Here is a 23,659-nt window from a genome sequence, read left to right on the forward strand (position 1 = left end):
GACGCTGCCTGGCCTGCTGTGTTCCACCAGCATTTTGTGTGTGGTGTTTGAATTTCCAGCATCTGCAGATTTCCTCGTGTTTGCTTTTTAGGTGAAGAATGCTTTTTGTCTTTTATTTCTGCCTCTCTCCTTACTGCTTGAGACCATGACACCTGCTGCCTCCAATTGCCACCTTAAAGTGCAAGATAAAAGTTTTGGTGCCTCCGTGTTAAAGTTGCAGTAGTCTGACTATACAGTACTATGCAAAAGTTTAAGGCATGTACATATATCTGGAGTGCTAAGACTTGCACAGTACTGTATTGTCAGTGTGGAGCGGAGAGCAAGTTCGTAACTCTGGGTGGAGCAAATGATGTTGAGCGTGGTGAGAGTGGAGTGCTGTGGTAGGGGTGAGGGACATTTGGCAGAGGAATGCCAGGGGCATGGTAGGGTGTGAGTGCAGGGACACCCAGACCTGAGACACCAGACTCTGTCATTTGATTCCAAATAATTGGTTTATTGACCATTACAGAATGTTTCTGGTGCTTCCTACTCCCTCCCGTCTCCCCAACCATGATTCTTCTCTCCCCGCCCCCTTTCCATTCTCAGTCCAGTATCAGTATCAGGATTTATCATCACTGTCCCCCCTCTACGCCACCGATGTCGTCCAAGGGAAGGGCAAGTGTCGATACAGCTTGGTACTGGTGTCGTCGCAGAGCAATGTGTGGTTAAGTGCCTTGCTCAAGGACACAACATGCTGCCTTTGCTGAGGCTTGAACTAGTGACCTTCAAATCACCAGACGAATGCCTTAACCACTTGGCCACACGCCAACACATTATACATATATAATATGTCCCTATGACTTTTCTACAGTGCTGTACATAAGTACTCACTTCCTGTTTTGAGTTTTAAAATAAAAGACACTTCTTTTGCCACTACATTTTCAGAATTTCTAATAACCTTTTTATCTTTCCTTTGTCCTTTACAACCTGCTCCTTTAACCTAACCTCATTTCTCCAAGTTTAATATTGACTTTTGTAAACCTGAAGCAACATGTGCACTCTGATGCTGCTGTTTTGTACATTTACAAGGGCATTTTTTTTGGGTGTGCTTACATATATTTACCTATAAATTAGCATAATTGAAATCAGAATATTTGGTCATGTTGACACTGTTGCTTTTAGATCTCGCCGTGCAAAGACCAGCATATTTTAAAATTGAAACAGTGACTTCTTGACCAGAGTATTTTGCTAAGGATGAGCTGAGGGTTTGAAACGGGCCATAAATATGCAAGTCTTTTTAACTTGTACTACGTGTGTTGTGTGTGTTGGTGTGTATATATACACATTTATTTATAGTCTGCTAAATAATATTTATGCTCCTTTCGAATGCCAGAAAGCCACATTTTGCCCATTTCAAAAACATTCTAAGCATAAGTGATAAATTATTACTTGGATCACATGACATAATTTGAAAGCATAAATTTGCCAATCAAATCTCAGTAGTGGTTTCTGTGGAGCTACAGCAATAAGCAAAGCAGTTATTTAAAGCAGCATGATACAGGGGAGACGGTATTCTGACTTCAACGTGTAACAGTAAGCCAACGAGACCAGAGACTCAACCTTCAAACATGGTATGGCTTGGCTAACACCTCACCCAGCAGCGTTGTGGAAGCACTATCTTGGAGAGTCTGATAATGTATACCTTTGCTTTCAAAGAAGGTAGGTGTGGATGAAAATAAATACTTTTAAGCAATAAATTGCCGTCTTCTCAAATCTGAGAACCTGCTGCTATCTTCATGAACTGATATGGACCTTGTAGGTCTTGTTTGCTGCTAGATTTGTGCATATAAGCTTGAAATTAAATAAAAGTGCACACACATGCGGGTGTACCTAGCACAAATAGAAAAATAACATAACTTCTTGGTTTAAAAAAAAGATTGGTCAAGAAGTGAATGCAGTCATTTCTTTTTAAACTTTGAGTCCTAGCTGTCCGGTGTAATTGGGAGAAAGTGTATTACTTCAGGAATAGAATGGGTATATAAAAAGAAACTTTAAATTTTCTACAGTTTTATAAAACCATAATTAAGGGTAGTGTAACAGGGTCAAGATCTCCAGATTTTGCATGTCCACTTCATGGATAATTTATTTAAAAAAATATTGTCAAGATTTTATCCAGAGATTTCATTGCCTGCTGTGTCAATTCAAAAATGAATATAAGCCAAGCATTCTCTGATCATCTTCTCAATGTCTGGCCTGTTTTGGAACTTGGTTTTGATGGCAATTTTAGTTATAATCCTTGATTTTAAATGGTATTATATATTGCTTTGAAAAATTAAAGAAATGTCTTTTTTGGTAAGAGCCATTGATGCAAAGATTGCAATTGCAATCTTTGTCAAAGACAACTTCAGATTCGTACTCATCTTATTTATGACGTGTACATCAAAATGCACAGTGAAATGTGTTGGTTGTAAACCAAAGGTGTGCTGGGGGGGAGCAGCCCACAAGTGTCACCTCACATTCTGTCACCAACATAGCATGCCTACAATGCTTGGCAGAATACAACAAAACACCACAACCGGCAACAATAAAAAACACAACAGTAAATTGAGCTGTGTTCTTACACACACACACACACACACACACAAACAGTCCTCCAACCCCAACATGGGCAATCTTTGGCTTCCAGCCTCCAGTGGATTCACAGATATGCAGACATTGGGCTGTGACGTCTCCAATGGACTTAAAGATTCAGGGCTATGGCCATCATGTCTTGACTTGTGGACTTTCAAAAAAAATCTTCAGAGTTCAATCCTCTGTATTAACCCTGGGACTCACCATTGGCGATTAAGAAATAGCATCATCCTTCTACACACTACTTGATCTTTCATTGATCCTATTACAGTTACAATTCTATAGATTTGCTGAGTATGCCCACAGGAAAAAGAATCTCAGATGACATAGATAGTGGTGCTAGAAAGTTTGTGAACCCTTTAGAATTTTCACTATTTCTGCGTAAATGTGATATACAATGTGAACCAACCGATCTTCACTTGTCCTAAAACTAGATAAAGAGAACCTAATTAAATAAATAACACAAAAATATTATAGTTGCTCATTTAATTATTGAGAAAAATGACCCAATATTACATGTATTTGTTGGAAAAAGTATGTGAATCTCGAGGATTATCAGTTCATTTAAAGGGGGAAATTTGAGTCAGGTGTTTCAATCAATTAGATGACATTCAGGTGTGAGTGTGGGAGGCCCTGCCCTACTTAAATAACAAAAATCTGTGTCTTCACTATCAAAGTCTGATCTTCACTGCACAGGTTTTTGAAAATGTACCATGCATTGATCAAAGGAGATTTCTGAGAACCTCAGAAAAAAAATTTGTTGATGCTCACCAGTCTGGAAAAGGATACAAAACCATTTCTAAAGAGCTTGGGCTCCATCAGTCCACAGTCAGGCAGATGGTGTACAAATGGAAGAAATTCAACACCATTGTTACTCTCCCCAGGAGTGGTCGACCACCAAAAATCATTCCAAGAGCAAGGGGTGTAATATTCCAGGAGGTCACAAAGAACCCCTGGGTAACATCTAAGGAGCTACAGGCCTCTCTTGCATTGGCTAATGTCAGTGTTCATGAGTCTTCCATCAGGCATACCCTGTACAACAATGGTGCACATAGCAGGACTGCAAGGAGAAAGACGCTGCTTTCCAACAAGAACATTGCTGCCCATCAAAAGTTTGCTGGAGACCACATGGATGAGCCAGAAGACTACTTGAAGAATGTTCTGTGGACAAATGAGTCTAAAATAGAATTTTTTGACTTAAGTGGGAAGCGTTATGTTTGATGACAGGAAAACTCTGCATCCCGGCATAAGAACCACTGTGAAACATGGTGGTGGTGATGTCATGGCCTGAGCCCGCTTTGCTGCTTCGGGACTAGCATGAGGGAACAATGGATTCTGAATCATACCAGAAAATTCTACAGGAAAATGTCAGGGTATCCATCTGTGAACTGAAGCTCAAGAGAAAGTGGGTCATGCAGCACAACAACGACCCTAAACACACGTTGGTCTACCAAAGAAAGGTTGAAGCTGAAGAAATTTCACATTTTGGAATGGCCGAGTTAAAGTCCTGACCTTAATCCTATAGAAATGTTGTGGAAGGAGCTTGAGCAAACAGGTCATGCAAGGAAGCCCATGTAAGGAGGAATGACCTAAAATTTCTCCAAGCCGATGTGCAGGAGTGATCGGAAATGTGTAGTTGAAGTTATTGCTGTACAAGGGTGTCACACCAGTTACTGACAAATACATGTAATATTGCATATTTTTTCTCAATAAATAAATAATAAAATATCTTTTTTTGTGTTATTTGTTTAATTGGATTTTCTTCATCTTGTTTTAGGATGTGTGAAGATCTGATCACATTTTAGGTCATATTTATGCAGAAATAGAGAAAATTCTAAAAGCGTTCACAAACTTTCTAGCGCCACTGTATGTACTCTGATAGTAACATTTACTTTGAACAAAGGCCCTGAACTCCAGGCCTCAACTTTGACTCTACGATAACCAAAACCTCAAATGCTGTTCTCTCCAATGACTGAGACCCAGAACACTTGGCCTTGAACTCGGTTCTTCACCGAAGTGCATACCTAGGTAGTCACCGTTTATCTTTTATTAAACTAACCTCCAAACATTTTGAAAGCTGTGATTTTTGACAGCCATTTCAAGCAGTAGGTAGATTCCTGGCACAGACAGATTCAGGTGATTGCAGTTCAGATGTGGAAGATCGGTAGGATATTTTAAATTGTGAGACCATTCTACTGAGTAGGAACGTTTAAACAACATACACAAATGCTGGATGAACTCTGGAGGCCAGGGAGCAACTATGGAAAAAAAGTACAGTCGACATTTTGGGTTGGGGCCCTTTGGCAGGATTGGAGGAAGCCACTACTTTCCAAGAGGAATATTGCTGGCTGTCTAATGTTTGCTAGAGACCATGTGGATGAGCCAGAAGGCTAGTGGAAGAATGTTCTGTGGATGAATGAGTTCAAAATAGAACTTTTTGGCTTAAATGGGAGGCATTATGTTTGATGGAAAGCAAACACAGAGTTCCAGCATGAGAACGTCATCCCATCTGGTGGTGCCAGTGTCATGGTCCTGCCGAAGGGTCTCGGCCTGAAACGTCGACTGTACTCTTTTTTTGATGCTGCCTGGCCTGCTGAGTTTCTCCAGCATTTTGTGTCTGTTGCTTGGATTTCCAGCATCTGCAGATTTTCTCTTATTTGTGGTAGGAAAGTTTAAAGTTCACATTGCAATTCACTCATTCAATTCAGAGCCTTGCTTGGGGATTGCCATTGGACTTCAGTGTATATACTGGGGTGGTGGTCCGCTGCTATTCCTTGACCTGCAGCACCAAAGGAGTGAGAATTGACGAGATTTGCATCCATAGTAATTCAAGTGAAGTCAAGTCATTTCGACTATAACTGCTGGCATAGTACACTGTAAAAACGAGGATGTTTTTCAGGACCATGGTGCTACATGAAACAATACAAAAACGACACTGAACTATGTAAAACAACACAAAAACTACATTACACTACAGACCTACCCAGGACTGCATAAAGTGCACAAAATAGTGCAGGCATTACAATAAATAATAATCAAGACAGTAGGCACAGTAGAGGGCAGTAAGTTGGTGTCAGTCCAGACTCTGGGCATTGAGGAGTCTGATGGCTTGGGGGAAGAAACTGTTACATAGTCTGGTCGTGAGGGCCCAAATGCCTCGGTGCCTTTTCCCAGACGGCAGGAGGGAGAAGAGTTTGTATGAGGGGTGTGTGGGGTCCTTCATAATGCTGTTTGCTTTGCGGATGCAGCGTGTGGTTTAAATGTCTGTAATGGCGGGAAGAGAGACCCCGATGATCTTCTCAGCTGACCTCACTATTTGCTGTAGTGTCTTGCAATCTGAGACGGTGCAATTCCCGAACCAGGCAGTGATGCAGCTGCTCAGGATGCTGTCAATACAACCCCTGTAGAATGTGATGAGGATGCGGGGTGGTAGATGGACTTCCCTCAGCCTTCGCAGAAAGTAGAGACGCTTACTATGATGATGAGGTTGTTAATTTCGAGGCAATTGCTTGGCTGCCAATGTCAATTTATGAATAAAGCAATTGTTGCTTGAGCATCTGATGCAATTTCTATTCCTCTGGCCATCACACTTCAGCGTTCGTTTGACATGGCAGCTGCTCGCCACTGTTTTAGTACCTTTTGGAGTCTGTGTCCTCTAATATATTCGTGCAGACTTCAAAATATTTCATCAGTCATTGTATTTTATAGTTCATTACGGCACAGTAAATCTAAATGACAGGCCCCATCAAAGGCATGGTACATAAACAATACGAGGTGTAGATTTATGAATGTGAACTGATTCATCTAACCACTCCGTTCTTCTTGCTCTGTTGATTGAGACTACGTTCTCTGCAGTGTGAGATGTTAATCATTTGATCAAGGAACATTTCTGTTACTTTTCCACACTAGATGCTGCTAGAATTGCTAGATTGCTCGAAGTCCAGAACAACACACACAAAATGCTTGAGGAACCCGGCAGGTCAGGTCACATCTATGGAGGGGAATCAACTTTCGATGTTTTGGGCTGACACCCTTCATTAGAACTGGCAAGGAAGGGGATAAAGCCAGAGCAAGAAGGTGGGAGGGAGGGGAAGAAGAGTGATAGGTCCACTCTCCTATCAGATTCCTCCTCCTTCAGTCCTTTACCTTTTCTACCTATCACCTTACAGCTTCTCACTTCATCCCTCTCTCCCAACCACCCACCTTCCCGCTCACCTGGTTTTACCTATCACCTGCCAGCTTGTACTCCTTCCCCTCCCTCTCACCTTATTTTAGCTTCTTTCCCCCTTCCTTTCCAGGACTGGTGAAGGGTGTCGGCCCGAAACGTTAACTATTTATTCCTCTCCGTAGATGCTGCCTGAGCTGCATTTTGTTTATGTTAATCCTTTTCCAGGCATCTATTAATAATGATTGAATGATAGGCATCTGGTGGGATCATTAAGTGTTCACCTTTGGTAAGGGATGATTTACATTTGGATCAAGAGATGGGCTTTTGCTTTGCCTTCAGTTGACATCATTGCAGAATATAACTTCTGTTGAGACACCACTTCTTCCAGAGGGAAGAATTCCCGTCACTTTTATTTAAAATATGGATATATTTCTAAAGGTGGCGAGTCATTTTGGAAAGTTTCACAATATTATTGAGAAAGGCACTAGTCAGTTAGATTTATGATATTCCCCTTGTCTACTTGGGGAAAATTGCTGTTCTATGTTCTATAGGTGGGAGGGGGTTTTTGATTTGCTTTTAGCATGTTTGGCATAACATTGTGGGCCGAACAGCCTGTTCCTGTGCTGTACTGTTCAATATTCTAAAACAAACCATATGTTATCTGAGTTTTTCTGTTGAAGTCCAAACAATTTGCCTTTTCTAACTTTGTCTTACATGACAAAAAGACTCATTACATGTCTCATCTCAGTGACATTTCCCCAAGTGTTACTAATTCTCAAAAAAAAATCCAATAACATCTGTTTCAACACATTTGCACAAATTAAAATCCTTATTTAGCTTGCTGGTTTGTACTCCATAGTTTCTGAAAGTCGTCCGTGTGTAATTTCTTTAACCTGGGGCAGCCATTGCACATCAGCTGTCATATTGACTTGATGAAGCAAGGTTGAAGTTCAGAGGCAAGAGGGTCAAATCTGCTGTGTGCTCAAGCATTGTTGGGTGCATTTGGATTACCACTGCAGCCTTGCAGTTACTGACTTGCACATGAACATCAATCTGTGTGCACTCGGACACAGGAACCCATGCTCACTGTTTCTGTATTTGTTTTTTGGCCCCCTCTATAGCCATGGACTCATACACACTCCTGATTACACTCTGTTGTCCATCTCCCAATGTCAGCTATTGACCTAGTGCATGTTCAGAATCAGTGTTAATATCACCGTGAAATTTATTGTTATGCAGCAGCTCATTCTTAGCTACTATGACACACCTATCTACATTACTGGGTCTGATTTACTAATTCTTACTTATTCATTTTATTCACTGTTTTATTTGCTTGTTTAGTCCCAGATTTAGATTCACCTGAGAGGAAAATCTTCCTAGTAAGGCAGCACTTTGCCAATGCAGGACTTCCTTAATGTAAGCCCAGATATTTATGCTAAGGTGGTGGTGTCAGCCATCAACCTAATGCTTGTTAGTCACAGAGCTAAGGTGGGTATAATATGCCTTTACACATTGGAGTCAAATCAAGTTTATTGTCATTTCAACCATAGACTGCTGCTACAGTACACAGTAAAAACGAAACAACGTTCCTCTAGAACCAAGGTGCTACATGAAACAACACAAAACTACACTAGACTATGTGAGACAGCAAAAGGCTACATTAGACTACGTAAAACAACATAAAAACTGCACTAGACTACAGACCTGCACAGGACTACATAAAGTGCACAAAACAGTGCAGGGCAGTACAATAATTAATAAACAATTTGATGAGACTAGTGAAGTGAAGCAAGTACACTATTTAAATTCTTGTTGGCACAGTGGAGCAGTTTGTACAGCTGTGGCCTCACGGTGCCAGAGACTGGGGTTCCATCCTGATCTCTGGTGCTGACTGTGTGAAGGTTGCTCATTCTCCACATTACTTCCCACACTGGGTTAGCGGTTAGCACAACTTTATTACTGCTTGGGGTGTTCTGGGGTTCAGAGTTCAATTTCGGCACAGTTCTGTAAGGAGACTCTGTACATCCTCCCTGTTTAATGTGTGGGTTTTCTCCAGGTCCTCCAGTTTTTCCCACGGTCCAAGAACATACCCAGTAAGTTAATTGGTGATTGTAAATTGTCCTGAGATTAGGTTAGGGGTTTATCGAGTTCCTCGAGGGTTTCTGAAGTGACGTGGCTCAAAGGGCTGGCAGAACCTACTCTGTGTTGTATTGCTAAATAAAATAAAAATAAATAAAATCTAAAATTGCAGGTTAATTGGCCACTGTAGATTTCACCCGAGGATGTAGGTGATTGGTAGAATTTGGGGACGTGATGAGGTTGTGCAGAGATTAAAATGTGATTTGTATTGGAAAGTTTATCTAGGTACTTGATGATTGGTATAGATTCAGATGGTCAAGAGACCATTTCTGTGTTCTATAACTCATACTAAGCTTTCATTCAAATCCAGGCAATTGTATGCACCATAATTTTAGGTTTTTAATTTTTTAAATGATCTAGTAATGCCACACAATTAGATTTGAATTTTAAGTGCCTTTTTTTCCCTAAATGATATAAAACAGGAGTCAGAAAGTGTGAAATATTGATGTCACTTCAAGTGTTATCCTGACTTAGTGATGACATTGTGAACTTTGAGTCCCAAAATGTTCGATCAAGGTTCCAGATTGAAACCCATTTGATTTTATTGATCCTTCAATGTAAAGGTTACTACAGCCCAGCACACTCAAATTTCCAAGATCATGTGCTGAGTGTTGGATCGATGCTGGGTGCAAGTACTACAAGGGCCCTATAATGAAGGGTCAAAATAGAGGGCATGTTCAAGTGCCAATAAAAAATCCTATTGACATTCTTTGGGAGAGCATTGAGGTTCTCAGTGTCCTGACTACTGCTTATGCCTCACCAGATGTTTGAATATACTTCTCTTGATTAGTAAGGGTGTCAAAGGTTATAAGACCATAAGACACAGGAACAGAATTAGGCTATTTGGCTTATCAAGTCCACTCCGCCATTTCATCATGGCTGATCCATTTTCTGTCTCATCCCCAATCTCTTGCCTTCCTTCTTCCTTCATGCCCTGATCAATCAAGTTAAGGTGAAAAAGGGGTTGAGAAGGAATAGTCAGCCATGATTGAGTGACAGAGTTGACTTGACGGGCCGAATGGCCTAATTCTGCCCCTGTCTTAGTGGCTTCATCACATGACCCTCAAGCTTACCTATTCAAACAGCCTTGTTCCTTACCACTACCCTCAACTTTCTCCCTAATCCACTTCCAGTTCTTGTATAACTAACAAAAATGTTCAAAGAAACCTCAAAAAATTTTGCTGCCCACATGGTTTTCCTCCCAGGTTACATTTAGCAGTGTCCTGGGGATTAACACTACTACAATAAAAAGACTCTGTGCATTCATCTATCAATGTCCCTAATGATTTTATATCCCTATTAGGTCATTCATAAGTCTCCTGGGAATAGTCTGCCCAACCTCTTCCTAGAACTCAGGCTGTTGAGTCCTAGCAACATTTGACTAGAGTATGTCTGTAAGATATTGGTGCAGATGTGAAAGTGAGTTATTGCTATGGTGCACAAAAAATACAGTGATTGAAGATTTATTTGTGAGCAAGGGGAAACAGTGCCCTTTTGGAGATCTTTGTAGTTGCTAAAGGGAGAGGAACAGCAATCAGGAAATTACAGGCCAGTTAACTTAACATCTGCTTGGAAAATGTTTGTCTATTATTAAACATACTATAGCAAAACATTTAGGAAAAAAAACTCAAGGCAAGTTGGCAAAGTCAATTTAGCTTTATGGAAGGAAAATGAAGTTTGTGTTATTTTTAGAAGTTGGTAAAAAAAAAAGTGCTGTGGATAAGAGGGAAATGGCGAATTGAGGAATGTTACGATTTATTGCGAGGGGAATTTAATACAAAAACAGGAAATAGGGCATTGGTGAGACCCCCATCTGCAGTACTCTAAATATTGTTTTCCTTATTTTAAGGAAGGATATTAATATATCAGAATAAGATTTATTCTCATTGTATAACATGAATTGTTTTTGCAGTAGCAGTACAGTGCAAAGACATAATCTATAATTAAATTATTAGTGCAATAAAGGAATATCAAGATAATGTTCTGGGTCCATGAACCATTCAGAAATCTGATGGAAGAGGAAAAGCATTGTTGAGGGTTGGAAATGGAGAACATTTACTGTGCTAGTGCTTGGAGTGAATGTGTTCTCTTACAAGTAAAGGTTGAACCAGCTGGGCTTGCATCTGTTGCTTTTAGAACAGAGGTTCCCAGGCTGGGGGTCTGTGGACCCCTTGCTTAATTGTATTGGTCCATCGCATAAAGGTTGGAAACCACTTTAGAAGAACAAGAGGTGGTCTGATTGAATCATGAGATCCTGAGGGATCTTGACAGGGTAGGTGTGGAAGGGGTGTTTCCTTTAGTAGGAGAATGTATAACTAGAGGTCACTGTTCAGAAAAACAAAGTTTTGCCTACTTAACATACATGATGCACACTTTTTTTTTCCTCAGAGGGGCATGGGTCTTTTGGAACACACTTTCTCAAGGGGCAATAGATGTAGAATCTTTGACATTTTTCCCAGTAGAAGTAGACAAATTCTTCATCAACGATAGATCATACAATTCCAAGAATTATTAAAGCAATTTGGGCCCTTGGCCAACTGAGTCTGTGCCAACCGACAAATACCCATTTACTTTTATTCTGCACTAAACGTATTTTTATTTTTCCCACATTCCCAGAAGTCTCACAGTTTATACCACCTGTCTGTATACTACAGGCAATTTACCCTGACCAATTTACTAAAACACAAAGCTTGCTAAATGTTGGTCTTTTAAACTTTTAAACTGGTGAACAGATATTTCAATGGCATCAACAGCTGTTTACAAAGACAATTTCATGCAGTAAAAATGTCTCGAAACACTTCATAAGGGCAGAATAAAGCAAGGGAATAAAGCACATGTTCATGAGGAGGTTTTTAAGAAGTGCTTTAAAGAAGGGGAACACAAGAATGAGAAAGGATTAGTGAGAAAGTTCAAAATGACCTCGGTCTTCTTAAAGATACAAAACATTTCAAAGTTCAAAGTAAATTTATTATCTAAGTATGTATATGTCATTATATTCTACCATGAGATTAATTTTCTTGCAGGGATTTGCAGTGTAGAAAAGAAATACAATAGAGTCAATGAGAAACTGCACACAATCAGACTGACAATTAACCAATGTGCAAAAGAAGACAATCTACAAATACAAAAGAAAACAAATAATAAGAATAAATAAGTACATAATACTGAATTACACAAGTTGTAGAGTCCTCAGAAGTTAGTCCATAGGTTGTGCACTCAGTTCAGATTTGAGGTGAGTGATCCTGAACCTGAACCTGGTGATGTGGCATCTGAGGCTTCTGTATCTCTTTCCACATGGCTGCAGCTAGAAGACAGTACGGCGTTCAAAGGTGAGCAAGAGGCAGGAATTGTCAGTGAAGATATTGTGACGGAAGAAGTGGCAGAGGTTACAAAGGCTAGGAATTGAAGGATTTTAAAATAAGGAAATGCTCCAGCAGGGGTTGTGTTTTCTTGCTGAACTTTCCTTTGGTCTTGATTTTTATTTAACAAAAACATACACATTTTCTCCCAGCCCTAGGTAGTTAATGTAAAACTATTTTTTGTGGGTGGACACCACCCAAGGCAAGGGAGAGAGTGTATTTTTATTTTTAAGTTTTGAAACTTGTCAGCAAAAGATAATCCCTGATTTATTTAGTGTTTTTCCCCCCCCTTTTTTTTCTCTCTGCCCATCACTTTGCCTGTTCTCCATCTCCCTCTGGTGCTCCCCTCCCTCTTTCTTTCTCCCTAGGCCTCCCGTCCCATGATCCTTTCCCTTCTCCAGCTCTGTATCACTTTCGCCAATCACCTTTCCACCTCTTAGCTTCATCCCACCCCCTCCGGTCTTCTATCATTTCGCATTTTCCCCTCCCCCCACAACTTTCAAATCTCTTACTATCTTTCTTTTCAGTTAGTCCTGACGAAGGGTCTTGGCCTGAAACGTCGACAGTGCTTCTCCCTATAGATGCTGCCTGACCTGCTGCGTTCCACCAGCATTTTGTGTATGTTGCTTGAATTTCCAGCATCTGCAGATTTCCTTATGTGAGCAATAGATAATTGACTATTTCTGAATAGTTCAGAAATTTTCTATTTGTACCCAGTGTTTTTATGGCAATGAAATTTTGAATTGTAGAACCATAGAACACTACAGCACAGTACAGGCCCTTCAGCCCTCCATGTTGTGCCAACACATATAATCCTTTTAAAAAAAAACACTAAACCCACACTACCCCATAACCTTCTATTTTTCTTTCATCCATGTGCCTGTTCAAGAGGCTCTTAAATACCCCTAATGTTTTAGCCTCCACCACCATCCCTGGCAAGTCATTCCAGGCACTCACAACCCTCTGTGTTTACATACATACATACATACATACATACATACATACATACATACATACATACATACATACATACATACATACATACATACATACATACATACATACATACATACATACATACATACATACATACATACATACATACATACATACATACATACATACATACATACATACATACATACATACATACATACATACATACATACATACATACATACATACATACATACATACATACATACATACATACATACATACATACATACATACATACATACATACATACATACATACATACATACATACATACATACATACATACATACATACATACATACATACATACATACATACATACATACATACATACATACATACATACATACATACATACATACATACATACATACATACATACATACATACCCCCGATGTCTTCCCTAAACTTCCCTCCTTTAATTTTGTACATCTGCCCTCTGGTGTTTGCGATTTCTGTCCTGGGAAACAGGTATTGACTATCCACCCTATCTATGCCTCTCATAATCTTGTAAACCTCTATCAAGTCCCCTCTCATTCTTCTATGCTCCAAAGAGAAAAGTCCCAGCTCTGCTAATCTTGCTTCATATGACTTGTTCTCCAATCCAGGCAACATCCTGGTAAATCTCCTTTGCACCCTCTCCATAGCTTCCACATCCTTCCTATAATGAGGTGATCAGAACTGAACACAATACAGTCTCAGCAGAGATTTGTAGAGTTGCAACATGACCTCTCTCCTCTTGAACTCGATCCCCCTGTTAATGAAGCCTAGCACCCCATAGGCCTTCTTAACTGCCCTATCAACCTGTGCAGCGACCTTAAGGTATGTATGGATTTGAACCCCAAGGTCCCTTTGTTCATCCACACTCTTAAGTAATTGACCATTAATCCTGTACTCAGTCTTCTGGTTTGTCCTTCCAAAATGCATCACCTCACCCTTGTCCAGATTGAACTCCATCTGCCATTTTTCTGCCCAACTCTGCAGCCTGTCCATATCCTCTTGTAACCTTCAACCACTTACAGCTCCATCCACAACTCTTCCAATCTTCGTGTCATCCACAAACTTATTTCTTGTAAACAATGCAAAATGTATAGAATCCCAAGAGATCTTAACAGAGTGGACATGGAAGGGATGCTTGTCCTTGTGGGGGAACCTGGAGCCTCAGGATCACTTATTTTAGAGAAATTATCTATTTTTTCCTGAGGATCATGAATGTTTGCAACTCAAGCACTCATGGAAGTAGAAATTATTTTTAAGATTTGAGGCAGATTCTCAATAAGAAAGGGAGTGAACGGCTACTGGGGGTTGGGAATTCAGAGTTTAAAGTTAATGATAACAAGATCTTGTTGTAACCTCAACTCTCAACAATAATTCAGGTTTGAGGTGCCAATGAGTGTATTCCTGTGAATTTATGCCATTATAACACCCTGAATTTACAAGGTATCCCAAATACAATAAAAATTCCTGTGGGATCCATAATCAAATTAAACTTTTCAGTGAGCTGTAAAAGCACACTAAAGAAGTAGAAAGCTCCTTAAAGTTTAGACCAAGTTCTAAGAAGCCTCAAAGCAGAAGCAGCTTAGGAATGGACTTCCAAAAGATTGGATCCATGGTAATGATGGATGGATAAATAATCTGCACACACAAAAATCTAAGCATCTGAGGTCTGCAAGATTGCAAAGAAAGTGAGGGTGAAATCATGCAGGAACCTAAAATTGAGAAATTTAAAATATCTTTCTGATACTTTTGCAGCTTATAAAATGAGTTCATTGTATTTCTAAATAATTGGAACAAAAGTGTTCCACTTGGATTTGAAACTGATCCTGCAGCTCTGATTTGCGTTCTCCTTTTGTGTAAGGGCTTGTGAAATCAAACAGTTCACAGTAAAGATACACTAGTATAGCACTGGAACTGGAGGCCTTGATTGATGAGGAGAAAATATATAAGCTGGGGCATTTTTCCTGGAGAGTAGTGGACAATAGGGGGAGGGGTTTATAAAGTCATGAGGAGTGGTCACAATCTTTTTCCTAAAGAGGGCAAGTCTAGAACTAGAGGGCATATTTTAAGGTAAGAGGGGGAAGATGTAAAGGAGATTTGAAGAGCAACTTCTTCCACACAGGAAGATGGTAGGTATATGGAGTGAGCTGCCAGAGCAAGTGGTAGAGCGGGATGCAATCACAATGTTTATAAATTGTTTCGACAGGCAGGTGAATAAGAAAGATTTAGAGGGCATGTGGGGAAAAAAAAGCAGGCAAGTTGGGCTACCTCAGCATCCTGGTCAGCGTGGCAATTAGGATTGTGCTGTGCTGTTTGACTATAACAGTAGTTGTCATCTCCAGTGTTTTGCTCAAATGGCAATCCTTGGGGAATATTATGTTTTATCTTAAATACATTGCCATATGTTGGAATTTGTACAGCAGCCAGAACATTCTCTACCTGTGGTAGGGTTATTTGTTAAGATGTGGCAGGAGCCATGACACTAGTAAACAAGGGGAGCTGAATTAAACAATTTTATTTAACTACCATACTAGTGATTAACCTGGAATTACCCTTGTTTAATGCCAATGGCTGTTTTCTGGCTCTTTATAACGGGGGATTTTGTTTCTCATGTTCCTGGTTACTCATTGGAGGGATTTGAGAAGCAGTAAGATGAGCAGACAAAGAATATAATCTATCTTTTTGATGTTTAGTGGACTGTTCAAGTTCAATGACCTGAATTGTTTTGTGTATTTTGCAGTAAGCTCTGAGGTTTCTTAAGATACCAGGTATGAGAGGATGTGGTTTGCAAAATAATTTTTTTAAAAAAGAGAACCTACTTCATACCGTTAAAATGGGAACACTATATGTTAAGTCACAGAATCAAGATTTTTTGGAGAAAAATAATCTTGACCACAGAGTGAACAATCTGATCTGCAATCTTGAGATATTTAACAGAATGAGAATCAAGAACAGAATTGCCAGCTGAGTAGACTCTAGGACTTAGTAACATAGTTGAGGTGTTTATCAGTGAGGTATTTAATGGACAATTAGAGAAATGCATCAAGAAATGATTATTGCAGTTGTGGGTGGCTTAGAATTTTAAAGTTTTTTCTTCCTTGATTGGGTGAAAATTTTAACAGATCAGGGAAAGAATCCAGCTAAAAAAGCCAAAACAAGGACTGTGATGTCTTTTGAACATCCAAACAAGTCTCAAGTAGTGCCAGCACATGTGAGGTCTGTTGCTGGGATGCTTGAATAGCTCCCTTTCTGTCAATGGCATTTACTCTGTGTGTGATTTGGATCATCTCTGGAATTGTGCGTCTTTATCAGTGCTGCTGAAAGTATTATGGTGTTGCTAGAATGCTGTCGGGATCCTTGAATTCCATAGACCTGTATGAAGAAGTGCAAATAATGAGCACAGAAAGCACTATGATGGAGAAGGCTGCTGCTGGCTAGAATTTTCCCATTTCACTAGATCCTCTCCAGGAGAAGCAGAATTAAGAGATGGAAAGCACCCATTCTAGAATTGTTCTACAATCCTCTTAAGCCAGTCAGAAATAGCAAGATTACTTGGGCCAAGTATTGTCCATTTGCCTCTGTCTCAGCTGAGATGTAGCCCATCTCCTCCTCAACTGCTTTTCTTCTACTCCTATGTCTTATGGTTGTGTTAGTTCCCATCACTATTTGAAATCTAGAAATCTGGATGTTCCAAATACATCACATGGTGTAAACTTGTGTCTCTTGCTCCATTTAAAAAAAATCTGACATAAATGGCTTTTAGTTGGTATGTGATGAAATCTTTGGATGAGAAGGTAATGATTGACTTTATGTATGTAGTATGTAGGCCTCCGTTAGTCTCGATAGACCATGGATTTGCACCTTGGGAAGTTTCCAGGGTGCAAGCCTGGGCAAGGTTTTTTTAATGGAAGACTGGCAGTTGCCCAAGCTGCAAGTCTCCCCTTCTCCATGCCACCGATGTTGTCCAAGGGAAGGGCATTAGGACCCATACAGCTTGGCACCGGTGTCATCGCAGAGCAATGTGTGGTTAAGTGACTTGCTCAGGGACGTACACATAGTCTCAGCCAAGGCTCGAACTAGTGACCTTCAGATCACTAGACGAACGCCTTAACCACTTGGCCACGCACCAACACTGACTGACTTTAATTGCTTTGTTAACAATACTATTCCATTTTTTTGGTTAAATTTGTGGTACAGCAGTCATTTTGGATTTCACTAACTTTGTGAACTTGCATTTTAAAGCATGCTTGAGTCAGTTGACGGTATAAAAAATGATATCCAGTGACTTTGAGGTACCGTGTGGACCTTGCTCTCAGTGGAGTAGCATTGCACTGAAACAGTGTTGTCTGAAGCTGGCATGTATGTAGTATATTGGAAATGCGTTGTGATTGCGTGGGTGTGTGTGTGCTACTGAAGGAAAGAAAGCTGCATCTCTCAGGCATCTGGAGGTTTGAGGAACCTCCTGAAAGCTCTGAGGTTGCAAGATGTAAAGTGTTAATAGCAGACTTTATTTGATATGATCACTCTCTTTGAAACACAACATAGATAGTTTTGCAGTAATACGTGCAATCACCTCATTCTGGCATTGAGCTTGAATAAAATAGTGCAAGTATTTGTTCACCAGTTCTATCAACTGATGTTTATACGTTTAGTGGTCGATTTGTTAGGTACAGGAGTGGAACCTGTCATGTCTTCTGCTGCTGTAGCCCATCCACTTCAAGGTTTGACATGTGCGTTTTGAGATGCTCTTCTGCACACCACTGTTATGACGCGTGTTATTTAAGTAACTGTTGCCTTCCTGTCAGCTTGAACCAGTCTGTCCATTCTCTTCTGGCCTTTCTCATTAACAAGGTATTTTCGCCCACAGAACTGCTTACTGGATGCTTTTTACTTTTTGCACCATTCTCTGTAAACTTACTGACTGTAGTTGTGCACGAAAATCCCAGGAAATTAGTAGTTTCTGAGATACTCAAACCACCCAGTTTGGCACCAACGATGATTCCACAAAGTTACTTAGATCACTTCCCCCCCCCCCCCACCCCCCATACACTGATGTTTGGTCTCAATAACAACTAAATCTCTTGACCATGTCTGCATGCTGTTACGTACTGAGTTCCTGCCACATAATTGGCTGATTAGATATTTGCATTAATGAGCTGATGTACCTAATAAAGTGGCCACTGAGTATACTTTGTGTTCACTTTAACATTCACAACAGCAGTGTTAACAACCATGTTACAGTGCATAGCTCTCTTTATAGAGAACATTATTGTAAGAAAGTTATTGTTTCAAATATCAGTATTCTATGGTACCTTAGAAGATGCTGCTGTCCAGAAGGCATAAGATTCTCTGAATTTTAATATTAAAAAATTAACTTATGTCATTATTAAAGGAAATACTTGGCCCATTCAGCATGTCACTGTGTGAATGACGTAGATTGAAATAGAACCATTGATTAAGCAGACTGTTTAGCAGATGGCTCTTTTGAGGTCCCTGTGATATCAATTAAACCTCTGATCTTTTAGTTACAAATAGCATAACATTTGTAATCAGAAAGTCTGGTTGAAACCGCTTGACCAAGTGAATAAACTGGTGTGGTGTTTCTAGTAATCGTGATGAAGATGTTTGATTTAAAGAGAAGTATTGGCTTTATTTGTCACATCGAAACATAGAAACAGTGAAATACATTGTTAGATTTGCATCAAATCCACGAAGATTGTGTCAGGCAGCCCGCAGATAAAGCCATGCTTCCAGTGCTAACCTAGCATATTAACCCTAACCATACATCTTGGGAATGCAGAAGAAACCAGAGCATCTGGAGGTAATCCACACGGTTATGGGGAGAATGTACTAATTCCTTACGGGCAGCCTCGGGAGTTGAACCCCAATCTTAAAGCGTTGCGCTGATTGCTTCGTGACCGTGCCAACCCTGACTGAAGATTTCTCTCTTGTTCAAAGGCAGTGAGCCACACGCATCTGCGATTGCCTGTGGTAAATAATAGGATTTTGTAGTTAATCAGTCTACCAGTTCCTGCTCATTTTATCTCATTCCGTTCGTGCCTCTCATTTCAGGTGAACTTTATTTGCCCTCACCATCTCCCCACCCACAACCCGCTACAGCCTTCTCCAAATCAGCAATGCAGTGGGGCAGTGTCTGACAATGTGCATAAGTGCAATCTTTGGAAAAGGGCGCTTCTTGGAAAATAATGGGCTGAGAGCAATTGCTTATTTTGTTTCATTTGACCTTTCTGGAAACATTTCGCATTGCTCTCTGTGTTTTGAGCTCCCTAACAGTAACCTGGGGGTTAAAGAATAGAAAGCTGATGCTGGCACTTTTCTGAATTACAGAGGATTTCTTTAGCAGTGTTAGCTGTGCAGTGACAGATGTCATTGTGCTTTCTGTAATTTTGGAGCAGTGAATTCTCTCTGTTGGGAACCTCAGACAGCAGTGCTGTTACTGCACAGCTGTGTTATTCCAGGGGATTGTCTGCCTTGCTGCAAATCTCTCATTCCAAGCTGCAAGGACAATAATGTCAATTCTGTGAAGATTACTCCGGATTCGTATTTCAGTCTTGGGAGCTTGCTATTCATTTTTAAAAAAGCAGTCTCATTTTGGACCTGTGAAAACAAGTAGATAGCTTTGTTATTTTTTTGGCAAGGTCTGGATCTTGTTCCTAAACTGGTCTTTTGAGAAATACTATGCCGATACTACATGTAAAGACACAGCCCCTAGGTTTCAACATGGCTGAGATGGCCGTTTGCAGGCTTATTCATTCTGGGTCGAGGCCCCGTGCTGTCTTGCTGCCAGTAGGCCTGGAGTTGTGGTTTTATGTCCAAAAAATTAAAAGCATGCAAAAGAAAAGGTAAGTTGATTTTTACACAATTTAAAGTAACAAAAAAGAAAAAAAAACATGTGGTGTTCTTTTAACCCTCACTGTCCAAAACTCTGTGGTCAGAAATCTTTGTACACGTTGAGAGCTTGTCCAATACTGTCCATTGCTTCAACAAAATAAAACCCATACTCTATTGACAAAAAAAAAATCTCTGTTTCTTTGCCTCTCACCTTCCCAGAGATACGTTCCATTTCAAAATGTAGACAGGACATGTTATTAGACTGTGCTGCCTGGAATTAGAGCGGCCTTTGAGCAAATATACCTGTGTTATTACACTATCCCCTTTGAAAAGTCAGTTCATTGTTGTGGATGACCAATAGATTTTCCTCTGTTCTACATCTTCAGGAAATAAAATCACCACCAAGTATTTATCCTGCAACAGAGAATGTAACCCATAGTTTGAGCCATGACCATCGGAACCACAATCACATGAAAATCACAGCCTAAGCCACATTCCAAGTTAAATGCTGCCAATCCAGGATGGAATGTTTCAATGTGAGATATAGCTGCTTTCATATTTTAAATGAAGCCATAAACTGGAGTTTTTCGACCGCCTCAGGGGAGCTTGCAAAATCTCATGACATTATTTCACAAAACCAGTGAAGTTCTCCCTGAAGGCAAAATTCAGGCTGCCTTCAATGTCAACAACACATGTCAGTTATCTCTGACTTTGCTGTTAGTGGGAACTAAATTAAATTGATCTGGTAAATTGATTTATTATTGTCACACATACCGAAGTACAGAGAGACTTTTGCCTTGCATATTGTTCAGAGAGCTGTTGCCAGGACTACTGCATATCCTACTTCATTTTCTGTGAGGTAGTGAAAGCTGAAATTGGCTGTACCCTAATGAAGGTTCTTGACCTGAAACGTCAAGTGTTTATTCCTCTCCATAGATGCTGCCTGACCTGCTGAGTTCCTCTGGAACTTTGTGCGTATTTCTCAAGATATGTAGAATCTCTTGTTTATGATTATCTGTAAATGATTATAGAAAATATAAATTCAAAATTTGAATTTCAATCAAAGAAAACAAGAGAAGTTTGACGATTTGCTGGAGATTTATTGTTTTTGGTTTTTTTTTGCTTTCCTGGTGTTGACTCCCTGTTACAAATTGGTTCCCTTTTAAGCTTTGTTCCTCATCCCCAAGTAACAGGTTTGCAAACTATGATGCTGCTTTAAGATGTTGGATTTCCTTTTTAAATTTTGTAGTGAAGTGCAATATGTTGCTAATTTAATTCCCTTGTTAAATGGATAAGCAAAATTTCACTGATAAAGATGTAAGATGACATGTTTGATTGCAGTTAATAAATTGTAGAAGAAATGAAAAGGTTGACTATTTTCGAAGTGGAGAGAAAATACAAACAACTGAGGTGCAAAGGGACTCGGGAGTTCTTGTGCAGGATTTCCTAAAGGTTAATTTGCAGGTTGATCTTGTGGTGAGGAAGACAAATGTGATGTATTCATTTCAAGAGGACTAGAATATAAAAGCAAGGATGTAATGTGGAGACTTAATAAAGCACTGGTGAGGCCTCACTTGGAGTATTGTGAGCAGGTTTGGATCCCTTGTCTTAGAAAGGAAGTGCTGAAACTGGAGAGGGTTCAAAGGAGATTCATGAAAATGATTCCATGATTGAATGACTTGTCATATGAAGAGCAATTAATGGCTCTGGGCCTGTATTCACTAGAATTCAGAAGAATGAGGGATGACCTCATTGAAATCTATTAAATGGTGAATGGCTTGATAGAGTGGATGTGAAGAGGATGTTTCCTATGGTGGGAGAGTCTAAGATCAGAGGCAAAGCCTCAGACAAGAGGGGTGTCATTTTAGAGCAGAGATGAGGAAGCATCTCTGATGAATGATGATGAATCTGTGGAATTCTTTGCCACAGACAGCTGTGGAGGCCAAGTCTTTTTGTTTATTTAAGGCAGAGGGTTGCCTGGATCGCTACCTGTACCACATGCCAGTGAGGGTCGAAACCGGATGATTTGGCAGATAAATGCACAGCTGAGAAGCTGGTGCAGGAAGCTTCAGGTTCTTGGATTTTCTGGGGAAGGTATGACCTGTACAAAAGGGACAGATTGCACCTGAACCTAAGGGGGCCAAAATTCTCGCGGGCAGGTTTGTTAGAGCTGTTGGGGAGGGTTTAAACTAATTTGGCAGGGGGATGGGAACCAGAGTGATGGGATTTGGGTTAGAATAGATGGTTAAAAAAATCAATGATAGCATGCAGTCAGACTGACAGGAAGGGTAGGCAAATGACAGTACAAAATTGCAGCCAGCAGGGTTGAGTATCAGTGCATTAAGGGTAGCAAATACAGTACTCAATATTGTATATTAATGCATGAAGTACAAAAAATACGGTGGATGATCTTGTTGCACTTTTACAGATGGTCGGGTCTGATGTTGTGGGCATCGGTGAAGGATGGTTGAAGTCAGGAGCAGAATGTCCAAAGTTACACGTTGTATCAGAAGGATAGGAAGAGAGGCAGAGGGAGTGGCATGGCTCTGCTGGTAAAGAATGGCATCAAATCATTAGGAAGATGTGACATAGGATTGGAAGATGTTGAATCCTTGTGAGTTGAGTTGAGTTGAGAAACTACAAAGGTAAAAGGACCCTGATGGCATTAATATACTGGCATGCCAACAGTAGCTGGGATGTGAACCACAGATTACAACAGGAAATTGAAAAGGAACGTCAAAAGGGCAATGTTATGGTAGTCATGGGAGATTTTAACATGCAGGTAGATTGAGAAAATCAGGTTGGTAATGGATCTCAAGAGAGTGAGTTTGTTGAATGCCTATGAGTTGGCTTTTTAGAGCAGTTGGTTGTTTGAGTCTACTAGGGGATCAACTATAGTGGATTGGGTTCTATGTAATGAACCAGAGGCAATTAGGGAAGTAAAGGAACCCTTAGGTGGCAGTGATCACTATATGATTGATTTCAACTTGAAATATAACCATATAACAATTACAGCATGGAAACAGGCCATCTCGGTCCTTCTAGTCCGTGCCGAACGCTTACTCTCACCTAGTCCCATCGACCTGCACTCAGCCCATAACCCTCCATTCCTTTCCTGTCCATATACCTATCCAATTTTGCTTTAAATGACAATACCGAACCTGCCTCTACCACTTCTACTGGAAGCTCATTCCACCCAGCTACCACTCTCTGAGTAAAGAAATTCCCCCTCATGTTACCCTTAAACTTTTGCCCCTTAAGTCTCAACTCATGTCCTCTTGTTTGAATCTCCCCTACTCTCAATGGAAAAAGCCTATCCACGTCAACTCTGTCTATCCCCCTCAACCTTCTACGCTCCATAGAATAAAGACCTAACTTGTTCAATCTTTCCCTGTAACTTAGGTGCTGAAACTTGGGTAACATTCTAGTAAATCTTCTCTGTACTCTCTCTATTTTGTTGATATCTTTCCTATTATTCGGTGACCAGAACTGTACACATTACTCCAAATTCAGCCTTACCAATGCCTTGTACAA

The 23,659-nt window shown here is 40.2% G+C and overlaps 1 protein-coding gene across 5 annotated transcripts in view; it reads left to right on the forward strand.

Moving 5' to 3' along the window:
- gpsm1b (G protein signaling modulator 1b) overlaps positions 1-23,659 on the forward strand; it is a 316,327-nt gene that overhangs the window by 62,816 nt on the left and 229,852 nt on the right. Inside the window, exon 1 of one of the 5 annotated variants that reach the window (XM_073052867.1) lies at positions 1,575-1,698. The exons of 3 other annotated variants lie outside the window; for them this stretch is intronic. In XM_073052867.1, the coding sequence (XP_072908968.1) occupies positions 1,613-1,698 (86 nt within the window). In that variant the 5' untranslated portion in view covers positions 1,575-1,612. Of the gene's footprint in view, positions 1-1,574; positions 1,699-19,746; positions 20,137-23,659 lie in introns of those variants that run through there. One more of the 5 variants, XM_073052865.1, reaches the window with a different exon arrangement.

The sequence above is a fragment of the Hemitrygon akajei genome, chromosome 7 (genome assembly GCF_048418815.1).
Source record: "Hemitrygon akajei chromosome 7, sHemAka1.3, whole genome shotgun sequence".
In the NCBI taxonomy this organism is placed as follows: domain Eukaryota; kingdom Metazoa; phylum Chordata; class Chondrichthyes; order Myliobatiformes; family Dasyatidae; genus Hemitrygon; species Hemitrygon akajei.